Below are 22,096 nucleotides of genomic sequence, written 5' to 3'. Positions count from 1 at the left end.
AAATCTTTGCAGGATCTAAAGAAAATGTAATAACACTTCAAGTCAAAGACCCTTCATCAACACTGAAAAGTGACTAGCTAAAGTATTCCTATTTTTGTTCCCTTCAGACTTTCCTAATACTCTTACATCATGTTCTACTGTTAAACTCTCCAATGCATTTAATTCAAGACATCTCTTTTTAGACTCTTCCTTGACCTTGTCTCAACTTACTCATGCAAGTTATAGCACTATTTTATTCTATTGTGTGCTCTTTTCTCCCAGAATTTTAGCCTCTAAAGCAACTTATATTCCCTCACTAGAGATAAAGCCTTCAACCGTCTTTGTTCATTATTGTCTAGCATGGCCCCTCAACCTCACAACATCACTCCCAGCTTCATGGAGAGTTATTCAATCTGATTGCAATGCACTTTAAAGTTTTCTAAGTGGGAAGGCAACTTCTTTCTCCCCTTTCTTAAACAAGAACGATTTTGTAAATTTATACATCAATTTTCTGGCAAATCTGGAATTTCTGGAAATGAAAAAGGGCTTGGAATGTTAAATTGCCGATCCAGTCTTTCTTTCAGCCACGTCTCTGTAATCAAAACAATATAATAGTCCCATGCATGAGAGCCAGTGACTCATCTTCTTAAACAAAGGATCATTAAACTGAAAGTTTAGCCGGTTCAAGGTAGAAGGTAGCCCAATACCGGGAATATGCAACAATAAGAAGGGAACTTTCCTTGCAACAACAGTATACTGGAAATAGAAATTAATAAAAGTAAAAAATACTGGAAATATTCAGCAGGTCAAGCAAGGTTTGTTAAAAGGGAAACAGAGTTAACTTTGTCAGAACAGGGGAAGAGAGGAAACATTGACAAAGGATCACAGTCCTGAAACATTGCCCGTTTTTCCTTCTGCAAATGCTGCCATACTTGCTGAGTTTTTCTACATTTTCTATTTTTGTTTAAGAGAGAAAACAAGTTAATTTTAAGTTGCAGATAGGTAAATGGAGGGGAAGATAGAAAATGCATGAGATGGGGCAAGTCCAGCTTTGCTGTGGGTTGCTGTGCAGAAGTCAATAGTTGATAGTTTAAAACAGTGAGAATACAAACAAAAGACCAGAAAAAATGCAAAATTCAGAGCTGTAGAACATGCCCAAATGATTAGACTGTATTAATGGACAGATAAACTGAGCCAGTATCACAGATTGATCAGCTATGAAGAAGGCAAGACAGTGGCTAAATTTCAGTAGGTGTTTGACAAGATTTAGTATGTCACCCAAAACACTGCAAATCTCTACAGATGTACCATGGAGAGCATTCCAATTGGCTGCATCACTGTCTGGTATGGGGGAGCTACTGCACGGGATCGAAGTAAACTGCAGAAAGTTGTAAAATTAGCTTCCATAGCATATAAGACACCTTCAAGGAGTGGTGCCTCATCAAGGCGTTGTCCATCATTAAGGACCCCCACAACCCAGGATGCGCTCTCTTCTCATTGTTACCATCAGGAAGGAGGTACAGAAGCCTGAAGGCACACATTCAGTGATTCAGAAATAGCTTCTTCCCCTCTGCCATATGATTCCTAAATGGACATTAAACCTATGAACATTATCTGACCTTTTTTATATATATTATTTCTGAACAGATTCTTCTCTACTGCCATCTGATTTCTGAATGGACACTGAACCCATGAACACTGCCTCACTACTTACTTATTTCTGTGTTTTGCATTATTTATTTGATTTAACTATTCAATATTTATGTATATACTTACTGTAATTTACAGATTTTGATTCTATTTTATCATGTATTGTATTGTACTGCTGCCACAAAGTTACCAAATTTCACAACACATGCTGGTGATGTTAGACCTGATTCTGATTCCTAATAGCTGAAATAGCAGGTTCTGCTAGACTGAGAAAACAAGGTACTGAAAGAGTAGAAATTAATATTGAGTCTGGAAGGCTGCTCTGTGTCCAGATGGAGGATAAGGTGTGTTGGGCCTCATTGTGACAGCACAGGAGGTCACAGTCAGATAGGTCATTGGTATGTATTAGGATGCAGAATTAAAGGTCACCAATGCACAATGAATATGAGTGTTTTGCAAAGCGGTCATTAACCTTTGCTTTCTCCAGCGCATACTGTGATTATTGAATCTGGAAGAAGCATAAAGAAATCTCAGCTCTGCTTTAAAGTACTTTTTGAATCCCTGGGTGGTGGGAAAAGAAGAGGAAAATAAACAGGTATTGCATCTTCTATGATTGCCTGTGCTATAAGAAGGGGAGTAGATAGAACATAGAAGAAAGAGTACAGCACAGGAACAGACCCTTTGGCCCACAATGTTGTGCTAAATCAAGTGGCAAACAAAATCAACTCTTCTGCCTACACAATCTCCATATCCTTCTATATTCCTCACATTCATGTGTCTATTTTAACGTCTCTTAAAAGTCTCCAATATTTCCGATTCTCCCAACACCGCAGCAGCACATTCCAGGCACCCATTACTTTGTTTAAAAAAGCTTGCCCCTCACATCTCCTTTAAAATTACTACCTCTCACCTTAAATGTATGTCCTCCGGTATTAAGCATTTGAACCCTTGGATAAAGATATTGTCTGTCTACTTTAACTATGGCTCTCATAATCTTCCAAACCTCCATCAGATCTCCACTCAGCCTCTGCAGCTCCAGAAAAAAAAACAACCCAAGTCTGTTCAGCTTCATGTTCTAGCACCTGCTCACTAATCCAGACAACATCCTGGTAAAGTGTGTTCAGCTTCATGTTCTAGCACCTGCTCACTAATCCAGACAACATCCTGGTAAAGTGTGTTCAGCTTCATGTTCTAGCACCTGCTCACTAATCCAGACAACATCCTGGTAAAGTGTGTTCAGCTTCATGTTATAGCACCTGCTCACTAATCCAGACAACATGCTGGTAAATCTCTTATGCACCCTTTCCAAAGCCTTGACATTCTTCCTATAATTAGACGACCAGAACTATATGCAATACTCTAGATGAAACCCAACTAGGGTTTTACAAAGCTGCAACAGAACCTCTTGACTTTTAAACTCAATGCCTCAACTAATAAAGCCAAGATGCCATATACCCAGGTGCCACTTTCAGGGAACTATGAACTTGGAGCCCAAGAAACCTCTTCTCATCAACACTGTTAAGTGTCTTGCTGTTAATAATGTACTGTCTCTTTGCATTTGACCTGCCAAGGTGTAACACTTCACATTTGGCCAGGTTATGATCCATCTGCCATTTCTCTATCCTCATCTGCAACTGATCTATATCCTATTGTATTCTTGTCAAATACCTTGCTAAAATCCATGAAAACAACATCCACAACTCTACTTTCATCATTCACCCTCGTCACCCTTGTCAAAAACCTCAATTTAAGTTAATACGACATGACTTGCTCAAACAAAGCCAATGCTGGCTCTCTCTAATAAAGTCATGGTTTTCCAAATGCTCATAGATCTTATCCTTAAGAATTCTCTCCACTAATTTCCCTGCTACTGACACATGAGTCAACCGTCTATAGTTTACAGGATTATCTGTTGTTCCCTTCTTGAATGATGGAACTCATCAGTCTTCCAGGACCTTGTCTGTGGCTACAGAGGACACAAAGATATTGATCAAGCCCCAGCAGTCTCTCCTCTGCCTTGCTCGATAACCTGTGGTACATCCCATCAGACCCAAGGGACTTAACCATCTTAATGTTCCTTAGGAGACCTAACACTACTTCCTGCTTTACCTCGAAATGCGCTAGCATATCAATACACTCAGCACTAATCTCTCTATCCTTTACGTCCTTCTCCTTGGTAAATACTGAGGTAAAATACTCATTGAGGACCTCTCCCACAACCTCCGCATCTCAGCAAATGTTACCCCATTTATCCTTGCGTAGACCATAAGACCATATGACATAAGAGCAGAATTAGGCCATTCAGCACATTGAGTCTGCTCCACCATTCCATCAGGCCTGATCCCGGACCCTACCGGCTCCCTAGTTATCCTTTTGCTCTTGATCTATGATCTGTGGGTGGTGAGGATGAAAGGGCAGGCTGGAGAATCTTGAAGGTAATGATCTTTTAAACACTGAAAGGAGAAGTTCTGGTGATAGAATTTTGCTGAAGCTAGCAGAAAATTGTGTGTGGTGATTTGTTGAAAGTGAAGGTTGATAGGATGAAAGTTGAGGACTAGGGGAACTCCCTCTCTGCTCCACCAAGGAGAAGAGCTGAGAGCAAAGATGTGGGAAATAGTTGAGGTGCAGTCAACTATGGTCAAGTAAAAGTTTTGATTCTGAAAGAAGGAAGACATCATATAGGCACCAGTGTGGAAAGTCTAATTATCTAAACAAATACAATGCAGAGGGAGGAATTGCACTTTACATTTTATGCCCTTTAGATTGCATTCTCACTCTTTAACTGCCCACTAATCTCTTGATGTGTTGAACTCTAAAGCTTATTCTATGACAAGCATGGCCTAGCTCTTTATTCTTTCCATTACTTTCCTTCCCTTCACTGCAATTTAAAACTAACATATTTTCTCTCTTCCCCAGTTCTGAATCTTCAACCTGAAACATTAACCGTATCTCTTTTGAAAAATGTTGCTAAGCCACTGAGTGCTTCTAACAATTTCTGTTTAGATTTCAGACTTCCAGCATCGGTAGTTTGCATTCACTGGTAATGTACATCTCCATTTCAATCTGGAAAAGAGAATGCTATGATTTCAGGAATGACCCTTCTTCAGAATCATGATTTTTTAAACGTACACTATCTCCTCAAGAAGCTGCTTCCGTTGATAGTTTAGTCCTTGCTGTTGTTTCCTTAGTAACTCCTCCTCCTTTGCTAAACCAGCTTTCCAATCCTTTGCTAAATAACCTCTGCAAAAGGAGCAACAAAACAAGAAGTCAAACTCTGACAAACATTATTATTTGTAGCTAAACTAATAGCAATTCCGAATATTCAATACTGAAAGCTGTTTGATGCCATATGATACTTTTATTATCAGTTCTTACAATGATATTAATGTCTGACATAGAGCTTACAACGGACAATTATTAACCTTTAATTATATACTTTTGGGCAATTGGAGCAGAGGATCAAGATTACAAAGCATACATATATGGCTGAAAAAAATAACTAATAAACATTCAAAAATAATATTTTAATTGAACAAATGACAAGAAAAGTATGTGCAGCCACCAGTTTACAGCAAACCATGTTAAGGAATGTGACATGTGAATTGATTCAAGAGTAGTCAGTACCATGTAAGATACCACAAGTAAAATGATAAGCAAAGTACTGTGAAATGTGAGAATGCTTATTTTATACTGTATTTATGTCAAAATCTAGGGAAGTTTGAAATGTTATGTCTTTAGGTCGACTGATAAGACCTAATTTGCTGACATTTTTCCAGTATTTTCTATTTCTAGCGCAGAAATCCGAAAACTGATGCGATGTTGCTTCACAGCTATCCGCACCCTAATGCTGGACTCCTTGTGGTGAGGGAATGTGAACCTGGCTAAAATGCTTTGTACTTGTAGAATAATCAAATAATTCTATTCTTGACAATGGAAGGAAAATGATCCAAGTTTATTATTTTGAAATGATTTTATGGTACTTGTCCTTATTTAATAATATGCTTGTAAATTAGAATTCTTCAAGTTTCTAAAGGATTGTTGAGTTTTTTTAATACTTAAAGGGATTAGATATCTTTGAAGGGGAGTTTATGCTTTTTTTGTGTTTTATCTTATGAACAGTTTTTGAATGTTTCTTAATGTTTCTGACAGCCTGTGAAGAAATCTGAAATAGAAAGGATGGTTATAATGCTTGACTGTTCTAGCTAAACAGATAGCACAACATTGCTGGCAGTTAGTTTTCTCCCTTTTCTGGGTACGCCTGGTTATTATTGCATCACAGAAGGCGTTTTACTTCATAATACCTCGATGGCTCCTAGGTCCTTGACCTCCAGACAGTTTTTACCAGTTCCCATTGACATCATTATCAAAATTAAACATGAATTTTTATCCAAGATCTGTAATTAGCTAACTGTGCTCCCCATTGATCACAAGTTCATAATCAAGTCTCGTTTCTATATACATTATATGGTTATATATGTATATATTTAAATGACAATAAACTTGACTTAATGTTTGCTTTTGTACTTACAGCTAAAAGATTAAATCGTTAAGTCTGATCGTTAAAAAATACTTTTCCACACATTTACAGTATTGACAACAAAAATTCTTACTTCAACTTATGAAGAATGTGCTGCTTCTTGTAGGTTTTTAAGTCTTCAACCTTAGTGTTCCATTTTTGCCGATGTGATATCTCTCGCTTTAGGTCAGCCTTGATCAGATTAACATACAATTGGCTCATTGCTCTGTGATTTGCCAGCACAGCCTGGTTTACTAGCTGTGCAAAATGGGAATGGATACAATAGAAATATTAGTATGATTCATCTTGATATAAATATCTTGAAGCAAAATAAACAAGTCCTACATTATGTGCATATTAGCAATATACAAAATACATCATCTTTCAAAATTTTCTTGCATTTAACATACATTCAGCGGCCACTTTAACAAGTATGGGAGGTAGCTAATAAAGTTGCCACTGAATGTATGTTCATGGTCTTCTGCTGCTGTAGCACATCTGCCTCAAAATTCGACATGTTGTGCATTCAGAGACGCTTTTCTGCACACCACTGTTGTAACATGTGGTGTCACCTTCCTGTGAACTTGAACCAGTATGGCAATTCTCCCCTAACCTCTCTCATCAACATGACATTTTCATCCACAGAACTGCTGCTCACTGGATGATTTTTGTTTCTCACACCTTTTTCTGTGAACTCTAGAGAGTGTTGTGTGTAAAAATCCCAGGAGTGCAGCAGTTTCTGAAATACTCAAACCACCCCGTCTGGCACCAACAATCATTCCATGGTCACTTAGATCACATTTCATCCCCTTTCTGATGTTTGGTCTGAACAACAACTGTTCATGTCTGCCTGCTTTGATGCATTAAGTAATGCTGCCACATGTTTGGCTGATGATATGTTTGCATTAATGAGTGGGTATACACATATCCCTAACAAAGCGGCCACTGAGGTATAAATATCCAAACTTCCGAACACAAAAAAATTCTTCAGATGCGGCAAATCCAGAGCAACACACACAAATGCTGGAGGAACTCAGCAGGTCAGGCAGCGACCAGAAAAATGAACAAACAGTCAATGTTTCGCGCTGAAACCTTTCATCATTACTGGAAAGGAAGGAGGAAGACATCAGAATAGAAAGGTGGGGAGAGGGGCAGGAGGACAAGCTAGAAGGTGATAGGTGGAAGCAGGTGGATGGGAAAGATTAGGGCTGGAGAAGAAGTAGTCTAATAGGAGAGGAGAGTGGACCATGGAAGAAAGGGAAGAAGGAGGAGCACTGCTTGATGTGATAAGAAGGAGAAGAGAAGAGGTAAGAGGCTAGAGTGGGGAATAAAACAAGAGGGAAGGGGAAGAGGAAAAGAAAAGAAAAAGAAGGGAAGGAGAAATCATGATATTGGGTTGGAGGCTACCTAGACAGAATACAAGGTGTGGCTCCTCCACCCTGAGAGTAGCTTCAACATGTCGGAACAGGGGTGGGGAAAGAAATTAAAATGGTTGGCCACAGGGAAACCCCGCTTTTTGTGGATGTAGCAGAACTGCTCGACAAAATAGTACCCCAATTTTCGTTGGGTCTCACCAATGTAGAGGAGGCTGCATCAGGAGCACTGGATACAGTAGATGACTCCAACAGATTCGCAGGTGAAATATTGTCTCACCTGGAAGGACTGTTTGGGGCCCTGAATGGAGGTAAACTTATCAAAACTTTTGTTAACACTTGAACCAAAATTTGCATAGATAAAATTTGTCGCGGCAATGTTTGTAGTTTCAGGGAAAATATCATGAATGTTTTACCTACTTGTAGTTACTGAAATCCAATTGAAAACACAGGAATCAAAAGAGGATTATTAGATATATTCGATGTATTAATGTAAATATACATTAATCAGATGGAAAGTGAACAATAATGCATCTCTTAATTATCCACTTCTAAAGTGCCTCATGCTGTGATAATGCTGGCTAGATACATGTGATGTGTACAAGTCAGTTTATGTGATATCATGAGATTTTATTTCTGTCACACTTTGAAAGTGCACAATGTCCAGCATTGTACAGATCCTAACTGTGGAATTAAGAGACCCAAGTCTGGGGCCACCCATTAATCAAAAGGCATGTAAGCATGTCTGGGTCTATCAAGAGGTGAGAGGTCCTGGGTCAGCAGAAGTAGGAGTATTTTTGCCAAGTCTAAAAAATTTGCCTGTAAACAGTCAGTGATACCTCCTCTGTGATTTTCCTAATCCAACAACTTGCTAACACATTTCTGAAAAAAAAATTCTTACCATTGCTTCTTTATCAATAAATTGATGAATATCGTCGACTGGTAAATAAGCGATCTTTTCTAAAGTCTTCATGCGGTCCTTAAATGTTGCTGTTACCTGAATCACACATATGGATTTATATTATTAGCAGTTTGTATTTGAAGATAGAAAATATCGATCCATTTTTGGTTCTTTTGAGATCCCTACAAACATAAAACTTATTCAATTCAATTCCTACATTACCAAGAAAAGGCAGAGAGCGTTGATAATAGTAAGGGCTAATGGGTCTGAGAACACTTCAGCTGGCATTCCCTGGACAATGTGGGAAAATGCCTAGATACTCCTGTCAATATTATGAGGACAAATCCACCTTGTCTGATTATCACCTCAACAGTCTACTCTCAATTATCAGCAAAATGATGGAAGGCATTGTCTACAGTGCACTAACTTACCAATAGTTTGATCACTGATGCCCAGTTTGGATTTACCAGGGCTACTGATTCCACTACAGTTTTGGTTCAAACAGATGAATCCCTGAGGAGAGGAGATCTGCCCTTGTCATCACTGAAACATTTGATTGGAGGATCAGGAAGACTCAGTAATACATAGATAAAAGGGAATGGAGAACATAGATTCAGGAGTTTCTTGAGACAGTGGCCTGAGCTTAAAAATCCCAAGCTGCCGCAAAAAAATTATCTTTCCTCAATTATAGTATCAGAAGTGGGTACATTCATTCAAGATTATAATTAATTCAATTTCATTCTCAACTATCCAAATGTTGTTGAACTCTGTGCCTGCATGCATCAAGACCTGGATAATACTGAAGAATGGGCTAGTAAATTATAAGCAACATTTGTGGCATATAAGTGTCGGGAAATGGCCACTGCCAACGAGTTTAACAAAAAATCTCCATCCTAAAACAGCAAAACTGTTTTCATTTTATACAAGCCGCCTGAGCTACTAAATGTATCCAGCATTTTTCTTTTTATTACAAATTCCCAGCGTTTCAATTACTTACCCGTTTCACTCTTTCTTTTTCATACTCCTTGAATGTATTATCAAGTTCTCTGATCTGCTCCCTCCTCCGGTGAGAATGTTTCCTAATACTCTCCCATAAATCATTTAGACTCTACAAAGAAGTAAAGTTTGTCATACAAAGGTAAATAGGGCCTCTATATTAAACATTGCGTTCAAAAGATAGAGTCCACAATGTTTAAAAAGTCTGGTATTTTAATAACGCAGCAGTTAAATCAGTGAACGGCTAACAAACATACTTCAAAAGGATGATGCCTACCATTCCAAAGCTATTTGATCATAGTCCAAGTAAAGAATTAGTTCAACAGATGAGTTCATGAGAATGGAGCAAGAGGTGGGGGTTGGTTGGGTAGGAATAGGCAGAAACCAATCAGGTTTCAACTCCTGATCAGTATTTATTTATTTTTTATGTGGGATATGAGTGTTTTAATACCCAAGTCTATTGACTCTGAACAAAGTGGTGGTGAGCTACCTTCTTCAACTACTTAAGTCTCTGTGGTAAAAGTACTCCCACAGATTGTTCCACAACAGCACCTTCAAGATAGGTGAAGAAAGAAAGCGATATATTGCTTAGTACACAGAAAACATTGGAAGTACATCCAAAAATGAAAGTTCAAGTTAAAGTTTAATTGTCATTTAACATACACATGTATACTGTCAAACAAAACAGTCATACTCTGGGGCCAAGGTACAAAACCCAGTAATAATAGTCACTCTCAACACATAGCACATTTAATTACGATAGCAGTTCAGCAGATTACATAATTACTTACTAACTTTTTGCAGCAGCTAACTAATTAACAACAAGAGAGAAATCCTCAAAGAAGTGGAGCCTCCCAGGGCATCTCAGAGTTTTCCAAAATAAATTAGCACAATCACAGAAATTTGTGACATGTACAAATTCACTTAATTTGATGCTAAGTACAAGCCGGCGGAAAGAACTAGCGAACACAACTATAATATCCTAACAAAAGGATAATCACATCCTGGTAAAATGCATAGATGTCCAGCTTTCTGAGGTTAGGACAACAAGGCAAATTACGTACAGTGACAGTGACATTACTTATTTTGTAATTTTCCATTGTTTTTACTAATTTCACTTTTTATCATGCATCCCTCAAAAATTAATTTTAGTTAAGATTTTTGTTTTATAATGCAGGATCAAATTTATGAGAAACAAAAATAATTTCTGAGTTACTTATTTTTGTTATTAATAGCCATGGGTTATTTTGATAATGGCACTGTAGATATGAAGATGAGGGTGGCACAGGGGATGTGGGTGGAGTAGAGGTTACCTGTCCTGTCAAAGGGTTTCAGCCTGAAAAGTTGACTGTATTTTTTTTCCGTAGATGCTGCCTGGCCTGCTGAGTTCCTCCAGCATTTTGTGTGAGTTGCTCAGATTTCCAGCATCTGCTGATTATCTCTTGTTTGTCGCTACTTCAACTGGTATCCAACACAACAGTCATTGGGGTGCATTTATCAGCACCAAGGACAGCAACAATGTCATCTGCACTGGTTGTTTGCTGCACTTGTAGTCATAAGGACTGAGCAAGAGCATCCTGCACAACTTCCACCAGCTCAAATGGACACTGCTAGCTACACAGTGTTTCCCACGCCTGTTTCAAAGAATTGGTCTCACACTTTACAGGCCATCCCCCATTTTACACAGGTGAATGTGAATTTTGTCTGAGTCGGAAAATGCACATAAATTACTCAATATAGCAACCATACCTCTATGGTATTGTAATGAATGATATTAAAAACACATAAAGCTGATAAGAATGAAACACTACTAAAAGTGGAAAGAAAGAGCTAACGAGTTCTGCTATTTGTAGGAACAAAACATATATATGTACATCAGACTTTTGAATTTAATAATACTATGGGAGCTCATTCATATGTAGGGGATATTCATAAGTTGGGCATTCTTGAACTGGGGACAGACTGTATTAAGAAAGTGTACCCATTTTGTTGAATAAGTGATTTATAACTCTGCATTTGACTACAAAGTAATTTACATAAAATTTAAGTTGTTACATCAATCTATTCCTTGTACAATTGCATTTAACAATAAAGAAAACTATACCTCAAATGTCAAGGTAGGCAAATCACTGTCACTTTCTATCTTTGAGAATATTTCATGAACATTTTGGTGAGACTCTTCCATGTACTGCAGAAGTTTTTCTGCAGCTTCAGCAAACTGCTTCTCCATGTCCTAGGAATATCAGAAAATAAAGCTTATCTCCATTCTAGAAATACTAATAGAAAAAAACTTGCGTTTTGAGGCAGTGATGAGGTATTTGAACTGTATTTAGGAACTTGGAGTGGCAGGGTGACAATGGACAGTATTAATTTTTTTAATGTAACATCAAGGTTTTAATATCTCAGGCTTGACCTAAGAGCTTGGGAGGTGAGAAGCACCATACTTTGTATTTAGAATTGATCCTTAAGCACGCTGTCAAAGTAATTAAGTGAAAAATACATTACTGAAGCAAGTTCAGACCACAAAATAAGTCCACAAGTCATACTTCATTGCATCTAGTAATACGATGGAAAATAACACATCTTGTACCATAAGAGAGAAATAAATGTAATGTTATCATACCTTACTGATGGTCATCAGTTCTTGGTCCAATTTCATTATTGCCTCCTCATGTTTTTTCTGTTTATTTTCAATCATCTGCTGAATAATGATGGAGCCTTTTTTTGTAGGAACTATAGATTAAAGGAAAATATCACATTTGCTAACACATCTTAAGCAGGGACCTGGAAATTCTTTTTCGCAGCATGTTTTTGAGCAGATTCAATGGAATTTACTCAAAGCTTACCTACAATTCAAGTCACATAGAATGCAAATTTGTTTTAAGTTATGCTGACGCATAGAGGTTCCTGAGCATCAGTGATGTTGTGCAATGTCACTAACACAAGATTTATTTGTGTATACTTGGTCAGCAAAGTGGACAGCCCGCTCTTTTAGGAGACCTACATTTCCCATGACAGGTGAGGCTTGCCTACACTTGACTCAAAATACGGTATAGTCTGATATATGAGTACTCCCAAAGATAGATCCTCTTTATGATTAATAACAAAGAAACCTTGTTTTAGGTCTGCAATTCAGGGTCAAAAATCAAGGGGTGTGTGTGTATGGGGGAGGGGAGGTGTGGTGGTAAGGCAGAGAGGCAGGTAGTTGTGGAGCAGTGATACATACAGTACATGGTGGGCAGTTGCAGAGGAGATTTCCAAAATCGAGAGAGAACTCGGGCAACGGTGGTGCAAGCTTTCTCTGTGGTTTCAGTCTAACAGACACTTATAAACACTCCACTGAGAGCCTACCAAATTTCACTGAACAAAAAACCTAAAAGAGCCTTGTGTATCCAGCAGTTGCCGTTTGGAAAGTTAGCTTTGACAATACATTGGCAACATACAATACCCTACTATTATCAAATCACAACGTTCATGTATATGTTAGGTCGGTGAATTCAAACTTCAGCACTAATGGCAGCAGTGGGTAGGAAGTATTAATTACATTTCTAGAACAGATGGTGAAACGTAGGAAATGAATCAGTACTGAATGTTATTCCAAAGTTTTTTGCAGTATGTATACTGACTGAGCATAATGCCAGCTTTGGTAAAATACTGAGCCATGCAAGTTACTTGATTCTGCTGCTAATATAAGCCTGAACAGCCAGTGTGCTGCCTCGTTCCTTCAGGGCCTTTAAGCTAATGGAGAGAAAAAGAAGTAAGAATCTTTTTCTTGGTGATCTCTATTCAGTTGTCCATCTGCGAACATCAGGTGAGAATAAAATTAAAGCTATCTTAACCGCTCCAGAAAGCAGGCTACTGACAACGAATGTTTAGGCTCAATTATAAATAAGATCATTCAGAAGTTTCAGAGGAGTTACAACCCAGCATAAAGCAGCATCTCAACGGGTGGGAAAGAAGAAAACTCTAGGAGAAAAAGTTCATTAAAAAGCTTTTAACAAACCATGCTTACCAATTACATCAGGAAGACCTTTCACTTCCGTCACTGCATTGTTCAGCTCATCTACCTCTTTAGTTTCTATGGCTGAAAGGACTGCATCTCTACAATGTCAGAGTGCAACAATAGGAAGTATTTCTTAGATTGCTGTTTGGATGTTTAATCATATCAATAAATAACAAACATACATGTATATAATGTTTCCCATAACCTTATGATGTCTCAAAGTGGGATATAGTCATTTGAATGCTTTAGAAATGTTGACAGTATTTAATGTTGGAAAAGCCAGAATCTATTTAAACACAACATATCGCAAAAGCAGAGAAATAAATGGCTAAGTAATTAACGTCCCTGATATAGGTAGAAGTATAAGCAGCGACTATGACACCAAGGGAACACAAATGACCTTTAAATAATGCTTTGGAATCCTAAAGACATAGCCAAGTCAGAAGTTATGATTCAGTTTAACATATCATCTCAATATAGCAATGCACTTCTGATATTTTAGGATTCCTTCAACATTGAACCAAAGTGATGATCTGTTCAAGTCTCTGAAATTTGGATTGTACTTAAGACTTTTTAAGAGGGAGAGTGTTCCTGTTGATCAAAGATTGAGCCTAGGCTATTTTAACCCAATACATTCATGCATTAAATAATGCATGCTATAAATAACAACCCAAATAAAGTTATTAGTAATGTAACCATTATCATTAAAAGTATTCCTGTAAAATTGGTTTATTTGGTTTAATTGTCTTATTTTTTAGTCTTTGGGATAGATTCCAGGTTTTTCTCAGAAGCCTCTCCCCCTTCAAAGTGATAACATTGAAGTCAATAACTAAAATTGTTATAGTTCAAAATTTGTAAATGTTAAATTATTTTAAAACCTAAACTGTAAAATTATTTGTTCCCCCACACTCACCTCAGAACTAACATTGTCGCCAGTGTTCCTCTATCTAAAGTGTTTGGATCCTGTGGTAGCTCCAGCAAACTTTACTCTGTGTCCAGAAATGTGTGGGGGCAAAAGTACTGCATATGAGCTCAATGCCTCGAATAGGCAGAGAGAAAATAGTCAGATCTTTGCTTCTGATCCTTGATGGGACTGACCACATGTTGCCAACTAGTGAGTGCAGGATCAGACTTAGCTGTGATGCTCCCACAAACTGAGAGTCTGTTGATACAAACTCACAGATAAAGAATAGCATTTTGAGCCAAGAACTGAAGTGATACTGCATATGAAACAATACTTCAGGATTGCAGTTGGCGTGAGGGGCAGGAAGGAATGAAACTTAAGATCGTGTTTTAACAGAAAACACTGATAAAAATCCGTAAAAAATTCAATGGGAGTAGTCCCACTTAAGTAACTACTGTATAATATTAAGATAATCAAATCACATCGGAATTCTATTGATTAAATTTTAGATGGGATTTTTATTACCATGGTATCAGTTGCTATTGAATCTGAGGATCATAATCATAATGAAACTTTAGAACTAACATTAGGGTTGTGGATACTGAGTCACTTTCTGCCGCTGGCTGTAAGGAGTTTGTACATTCTCCCCGTGACTGAGTGGGTTTCCTCCGGGTGCACCGGTTTCCTCCCACAGTCCAAAGACATGCAAGTTAGTAGGTCAATTGGTCACATGGGTCTAATTGGGAGGCATGGGCTCGTTGGACCGGAAGGGCCTGTTACTGTGCTGTATCCCTAAATACAAATAATGGCACAGAAGGCTATTTAGTCTATCAAGTCTATACCAACCCCTGCAGAGCAATTCATTCAGTCTCATTCCACACCTCTTTCTTCTCAACCTAGTAAATCGTATTCTCATGCTTTGGGGTGGCATGGTGGCATAGTGGTTAGCACAGTGCTTTACAGTACAGGTAACCTGGGTTCAATTCCCACTGCTGACTGTAAGAAGCTTGTATGTTCTCCCCGTGACTGTGTGGGTTTCCTCCGGGTGCTCCGGTTTCCTCTCCTACTGGTTGGTAGGTTAATTGGCCATTGTAAATTGTGCCATGATTAGGTTAGGATTAAATCAGGGGATTGCTGGGCAGCATGGCACAAAGGGCCAGAAGGGGCTACTCCGCACTGTATTTCAATAAACAAAATAAACCAAAATCAGTCACTTTTAGAAAGCCCCAGTGATCCCTCCATCCACTGGGTTACAATGATCAGAATCTTAACACAAAAAAAGACTTTTCTCAAATCCACCTCTGATATCTGAGCTTCACTTTAATTTTTTTATTATGGCCCTTGATCCATCTGCCAACAGGAAGGGTCTTGTACTATGGATTAAATATGTCATATTGGTTAAATTATAAGCAGAGTCTGCCAAAATCAATGCAGCCTTGAAAATATCACATTGAAATTGTGTTTCTCTGTTACCTGCGTAACACTGGATTTTCAGTGTACCCATCATTCATTAACCCCTCCATCCAGGAACGCTGACGTTGTGAGAGGATATGCCCTGTTGGTGTGTCCAAATTCTGAATGATGGGAATTCTCCCATTGCCAAAGAATATATCAGGGCACAGGGATTTTCTTCTTGTTTCACCCAGAGAACGGACGAGCTGAACCTTTACAGACATGTACAATTTTTAAAAAAATTAAAGTGTATCTTTTTGAAACGAAGATCATATAATAACAAAGTAATATTTTTCAAACTAATGAGATTAATTATATCTTTACTAGCTTCACAATGTGTGATGTTACTCTATACACTACTTCAGTACTCCATTACGCCAGGCTTCTAATTCCTACAGCAAAAGTTTAGCATCCTCAATGTGACTTAACCCTGAATTAATGCTAGACGCTATATATATGTATACATTGCAGGAACAGGCCAATCAACCCAATATGTGGAGGTCTTATGCACAATATAAGCCTCTTCTCTCCATTATAACCACATCAGCAAAACCCTCCCAATATTTTCTTTTATCCAGCAACACCTTAAACAGATCATTATTTCTCTCTCACGCTCTCTGTTTCTTTCTTTCTCTCTCTCACACTGTTTTTCTCTCTCTCTCTCTCCCTCCCCCTCCCCCATACCACCCCCATCCCTCTCCCTCTCTCTCTTTCTTTACCTCCACCTCTCTCTCTCACTTTCACTTTTAGCACAATACAGCTTTCAGGTCAAATCAGCACAGAAGTGTGAATCAATTTAATTAGCCTGACTAAAATTATCTTAATTATTCCTTAACTTTATTTCTAAGATCTGCAAGTTGCTGCTTCATGTGGTGATTAATCTCCTAATAATGCCTCTCAGATATACAATTTTCAAATTACTGGAAAAATTGATTTTTTTCTGCAATTTTCTGACTTGCATTGTAAAAAGCTGATTTATACGTACTTACTCATACTTCTTCAATCATAATAATTATTAACAATTCTCCATAACTATCTGATCAGTAAATTATTGTGATTAATGAGTGTATCTTACTTTGTCAATAACAGTAATATTTTCTGACAGATTGCTACTAACAGGAGTGTCTAATCTATTAAAATGGCAACATCTCAGTCTACAGTGCCTATAAAAGTTATTCACCACCCTGGAAATTTTCATATTTTATTGTTTTACAACATTAAATTGGTGGATTAAATTTGGCTTTTTTGACATTGATCTGCAGAAAGAGACTCTTTCGTGCTCTTCTGCTCAACCAAGGTGGCATGCAGAGGGTGAGAAACATTGTCCAGAATTGCCAGGATTTTCCGTAGAGACCTTTGTTCTACCACAGCCTCCAGTGTTTCCAGTTTGACTCCTATAACAGAGCCAGCCTTTCTAATCAGTTTATTGAGCCTGTTGGCATCACCTGTGTTGATGCCATTGCCTCAACACACCACCGTGCAGAAGTTTCTACTGGTGACAACACATCAGTAGAACATGCCAAAAAGAGGCCTGCAAACTCTAAAGGAAGTCTCCTCGGGAAGTAGGGGCGACTCTGGCTCTTCTTGTACTCGGCCTGTGTTGGTGCTCCACTCAAGTCTGTCATCCAGGTGCACTCCCAGGTACTTGTAGGTCTTCACCACATCCACCTCCTCACCATCAATGTAGCACTTACATCCATTGCGCTGAAGTGTTTTGAGAGGCTCGTGATGAAAGATATCAACTCCTGCCGGAGAAGCAACTTGCACCCACTCCAATTTGACTACCATCACAACAGGCCGACAGTAGATGTCATTACTTTGTCTCTTCACTCAATCTTGGAACAGCTGGACAGTGAAGATGTGTATATCAGGATGTTCCTTATTGACAACAGCTTGGCATTCAATACTATCATCCCCACAAAACTAATTATTAAGCTTCAAGTCCTAGGGTTCAATACCTCATTGTGCAACTGGATCCTTGATTTCCTCACCTGCAGACCCCATTCAGATTGGATTGACAGCAACATTTCCTGTACAATCTCCACAAGGAGGTCCACAAGGTGCACCACAAGGCTGTGTGCTTAGTGCCATGCCCTACTAGCTTCATACTTATGACGGTGAGGCTAAGCACAGTTCCAATGCCACTCTAACCAGTTGATCAGTACGGGCTTTTAGTACTCAGTCAGTAGCCCGCCTGGGCTGAATGCTTTCCGTGGGTTCACTCTCCTGAAGATGCTCTCATGTCGGCCTCAGAGACTGAAATCACAGGGTCATTGGAGGCTGTGGGAGTTTGTGAAGGTTCCTCCATGTTTTGATGGTCAAGAGAGCATAAAAAGCATGGAGCTTATCTGGGAATGAAGCTTTGCTGTCATCTATGTTGCTTAATTTCACTTTGTAGGAGGTTATAGCATTCAAGCCCTGCCATAGGTGTTGTGCATCCTTCAATGATTTAACTTTGCTCTGGAATTGCCCCTTTGAATGTGAGATGGCTTTCTGGAGATTGTACCTGGGTTTCTTGTATTTGACTTGGTTGCCAGGCCTGAATACTACTGATCTAGCCCTCAGCAGTTTGCTGATCTCATGGTTCATCTTGGGCTTCTGGTTAGGGTAGACTCTGAGTGATGTTGTAGGGACACACTCACCTACAACTGCTTTATAAAGTCTGTGACAGCCGTGGTGTATTCGTTCAGATCCTCTGATGAGTCTTTGAACACAGCCCCATTTACTGACACAAAGCAACCTCGTAGCCACTGCTCAGCCTCCCACAGTTACCTCTTTGTTGTCTTATCTCTGGAGCCTTGGTCTTTAGCCTCTTCTGCCTGTATGCAGGTAGAAGGAGGATAGCTAAGTGATCAACTTTCCCAAATGCAGTCTCAGCATGGAACAGTAGGCATTCCTAATTGTAGTGTAACAGTGGTTTAGCGTGTTGGGACCCCTGGTGCTGATGTGATATGTTGATGATAATTGGGCAGAGTTTTCTTTAAACAAGCCTGATTGAAGTCCCCGGTGATTTGGAAGGTACCTAATAAAGTGATCACTGTATGTATGTCACAATACTCACTCTGAGCACAACAGCTACCCATTCCACAACTCAAAGTGAAATCTGTTCAGCAATTCAAAAGCATTTTTAAAACTTTCCAAATGTAAAAATAAACTTCTAAACAAACTCCAACAGATATATCAGGGCTGACTTTTAACCCTACTCACTTACAAAGCAGATCAGGCAGGTAATTGAAATAGCATTCAGTTCCTTCCTGCTGCACCCAAGTATACAACTGTTTTAAGTTATGGTTATTCTATAGTATTAGGTGATTTATAACTTAAGGTTTGGTGGCATAATTTGGGCCACCAATGTGATGTGTTCCTGCTGATCAATGTAGTAACATTCCATTCTGGGACAAGCACTGATAAAGTCATCTAGAAGGATCATATCCTGAAGAGGATCACTGTTGTAATCTTTTTAGAGTTTTCGTTTTGGGCCAGTAAACTCATGATGAAACTTTGGTCTCCCCTCCCCAGAGCTTGCGTCCCCTTCCCTTCATTCCAGTTACCCATGGATAGATAGCTCACTCTTTATCTTTCTCGTGCCTCGTGAAATTACCTCTTCTTCAAGACAGCAATAAAGCTCTGGACTCTGTACAGAGGCTTTAAATTAATGCAGTCATGTACCATCCACTATGCCATAGCAAATATGCTCACAAATGGAGCTAACAACTAGGCTATTATGATGCACAAAAGCTTTTACAGCATTAAAATATGCAGTACTTTTATGCGACTAAATCAAGAAGCAATTATGAATCTACCTCTGCATCAAAAATTTGTCTGTAAACCTTTCCACTGGGTACCACATGAACCTCGTCCATTATGCGAAGGATCGACCTTTAGTCACCCAAAATGAATCAGCACCAGGAAAGGAAGTAGCATGTTTCTAAATGAAACAGAAAGAAGATTATTCGAGTAAAAAACAAATTCGAAAACATTAGCATGCAACGTGGTATTGCAGTGTTTTGTATAATTTTGTAACTATTATCATTCCTCAAGATATGACAAAATGAGAAAATAAGTTGAAATTCTGAAACCCTATTTATTCCATGAACTGTGAGAGAAACACAGAGAGATACAGTACTGTGTCTCTCTGTCACAGTACTGGGTCAAAATCTTTAAGTTCCTCTGGGTCAATATCACAAATGACCTGACTTGGTCCAACCAAGCAGAGTCCACTGCCAAGAAGGCCCACCAGCACCTTTACTTCCTGAGAAAACTAAAGAAATTTGGCCTGTCCCCTAAAACCCTCACTAATTTTTATAGATGCACCGTAGAAAGCATTCTTCTAGGGTGCATCACAACCTGGTATGGAAGTTGTCCTGTCCAAGACCGGAAGAAGCTGCAGAAGATCGTGAACATGGCGCAGCACATCACACAAACCAATCTTCTGTGCTTGGACTCACCTTACACCACACGCTGTTGGAGCAGTGCTGCCAGGATAATCAAGGACACGACCCACCCAGCCAACACACTTTTCGTCCCTCTTCCCTCCAGGAGAAGGCTCAGGAGCTTGAAGACTCGTACGGCCAGATTTGGGAACAGCTTCTTTCCAACTGTGATAAGACTGCTGAACGGATCCTGACCCAGATCTGGGCCGTACCCTTCAAATATCTGGACCTGCATCTTGGTTTTGTTGCACTACCTTACTTTCCATTTTCCTATTTTCTATTTATGGTTTATAATTTAAATTTTAAATATTTACTATCGATTTGTAATCTAGGGAGCGGGAAGCGCAGAATCAAATATTGCTGTGATGATTTTCGTTGTAGTATCAATTGTTTGGCGACAATAAAGTATAAAGTATAAAGTGCAAAATTCTTAGGCACATATATATAGCTAGGTTGCCTAAGACTTTTGCACAGTACTGCAGTAATTTTATGTATTGCACTGCATCGCTGCTTCTGCTGAAGAAGAAAAAAAACAAATTTCATGACATATATGAGTGATGATAAACCCCATTCTGATACAGGACTCTACTGTGGACCATGAGTGGGAAGGAGGGCAGGGAGAGGGGAGTCATGGTTGGAAAAGGGGAAGGGAGAAGGGTGGGAGTGGGAAGCACCAGAGAGACATTCTGTAGTGATCAATAAACCAATTATTTGGAATCAGATGACCGTACCCGGTGTTTCACGACTGGGTGTGCCTGCAGATACGCCAACCCCCTGCCCCAGTACTCCTTATCTGCCACCTGTCCCACATCCCTCCCACGGTACTCCACCCTCGCCATTCCCAATATTCTGTACTCCCTTCAGATCTGCAAACTCAGTCTCTGCTTTGTGCTGACAAATACAGTACTGTGTAAAAGTCTTAGGTGCCTTTGCTGTACTGTATATATGTGCCTAAGACTTTTGCACAGTACTATATAGCACAGAAACTGGCCCTTTGGCCCATCAACTCTGTACTGATCATCAACTACCCATTTACACTAATCCCCCAGTTCTAGAAAAATAAGGGGACGATAAACAGGTCTTTGAGAATTTTTAATTCTCCATATAAACCAGTTATAGTGCTCTAATTCCTCTAAATTGCATGGTTTCTATAGGGCAATGAAGTAGTAAAAATGAACTACAATTTCAGTAGCCCAGGCTTCATCTTATTCTGATTAGCAAACTATTAGCTCTTTGCCCCTTTTATTCTTCATGAACAACCAATTCAAGAAAGCGGAACTGCAGTGCTCTTAATCACCACTTCAGGGTTAGGACAGAGTTCACACCAGACACTGGGCAAAACACAGCAGTTAACTCGTGCCTCACGAGCAGCTGCCAATGCAGATAAAACTGCCAATAGTAACAATTCTCATAAATTAACATTTAGATTACTTTTCAATAGACAGTTTATAAGCAATGAACACAAAGGGTAGCTGCGGAGTGCATTCTAACTAGGTATATCACTGTCTTGTGTGTGTATTTAAAATCTAACTTTTAAATATACACTTACTGCAAATGATTTACTTTGTTTTTTTTCTTTCTATATTATAAGGTATTGCATTGTACTGCTGCTGCTAGGCTAACCAATTTCACGACGCATGCCGGTGATATTAAACCTGATTCTGATTCTGTTTTGATCCTCAACCCACTCCCATCATTGGAAATAACCTCTTATCAAACCATTCCCCATTCAATAGCTATGTCAACTCTACCATTACATGCAATTTAATGAAAGTTAAGAGGAGAAAATTACCTTTGTGAAGATGCCGAGCTAAATTCTACAATTTGTTGTTACATGAACGGTTGAAGCGAAACCCTTCCCGAGGCCGCAAGGTTACCCTGGCAACGGC

The 22,096-nt window shown here is 39.0% G+C and overlaps 1 protein-coding gene across 4 annotated transcripts in view; it reads right to left on the bottom strand.

Moving 5' to 3' along the window:
• Positions 1-22,088, bottom strand: part of ccdc180 (coiled-coil domain containing 180) — an 81,517-nt gene extending 59,429 nt beyond the window's left edge. For 2 of the 4 annotated variants that reach the window (XM_072240212.1, XM_072240214.1), the window contains exons 1-10: positions 22,000-22,088; positions 19,578-19,702; positions 15,796-15,986; positions 13,428-13,516; positions 12,039-12,148; positions 11,520-11,648; positions 9,417-9,527; positions 8,420-8,515; positions 6,240-6,403; positions 4,759-4,869 (exon numbers count right to left, since the gene is read on the bottom strand). In XM_072240212.1, the coding sequence (XP_072096313.1) occupies positions 4,759-4,869; positions 6,240-6,403; positions 8,420-8,515; positions 9,417-9,527; positions 11,520-11,648; positions 12,039-12,148; positions 13,428-13,516; positions 15,796-15,986; positions 19,578-19,637 (1,061 nt within the window). In that variant the 5' untranslated portion in view covers positions 19,638-19,702; positions 22,000-22,088. Of the gene's footprint in view, positions 1-4,758; positions 4,870-6,239; positions 6,404-8,419; positions 8,516-8,850; positions 8,938-9,416; positions 9,528-11,519; positions 11,649-12,038; positions 12,149-13,427; positions 13,517-15,795; positions 15,987-19,577; positions 19,703-21,999 lie in introns of those variants that run through there. The other 2 variants (XM_072240213.1, XM_072240215.1) reach the window with 2 other exon arrangements.
• Between the last annotated feature and the right edge of the window lie 8 nt (positions 22,089-22,096).

This window comes from Mobula birostris, chromosome 22, assembly GCF_030028105.1.
Source record: "Mobula birostris isolate sMobBir1 chromosome 22, sMobBir1.hap1, whole genome shotgun sequence".
In the NCBI taxonomy this organism is placed as follows: domain Eukaryota; kingdom Metazoa; phylum Chordata; class Chondrichthyes; order Myliobatiformes; family Myliobatidae; genus Mobula; species Mobula birostris.
Note: the sequence above shows the minus strand (reverse complement) of the source record. Positions and strands in the feature narration are given on the sequence as shown.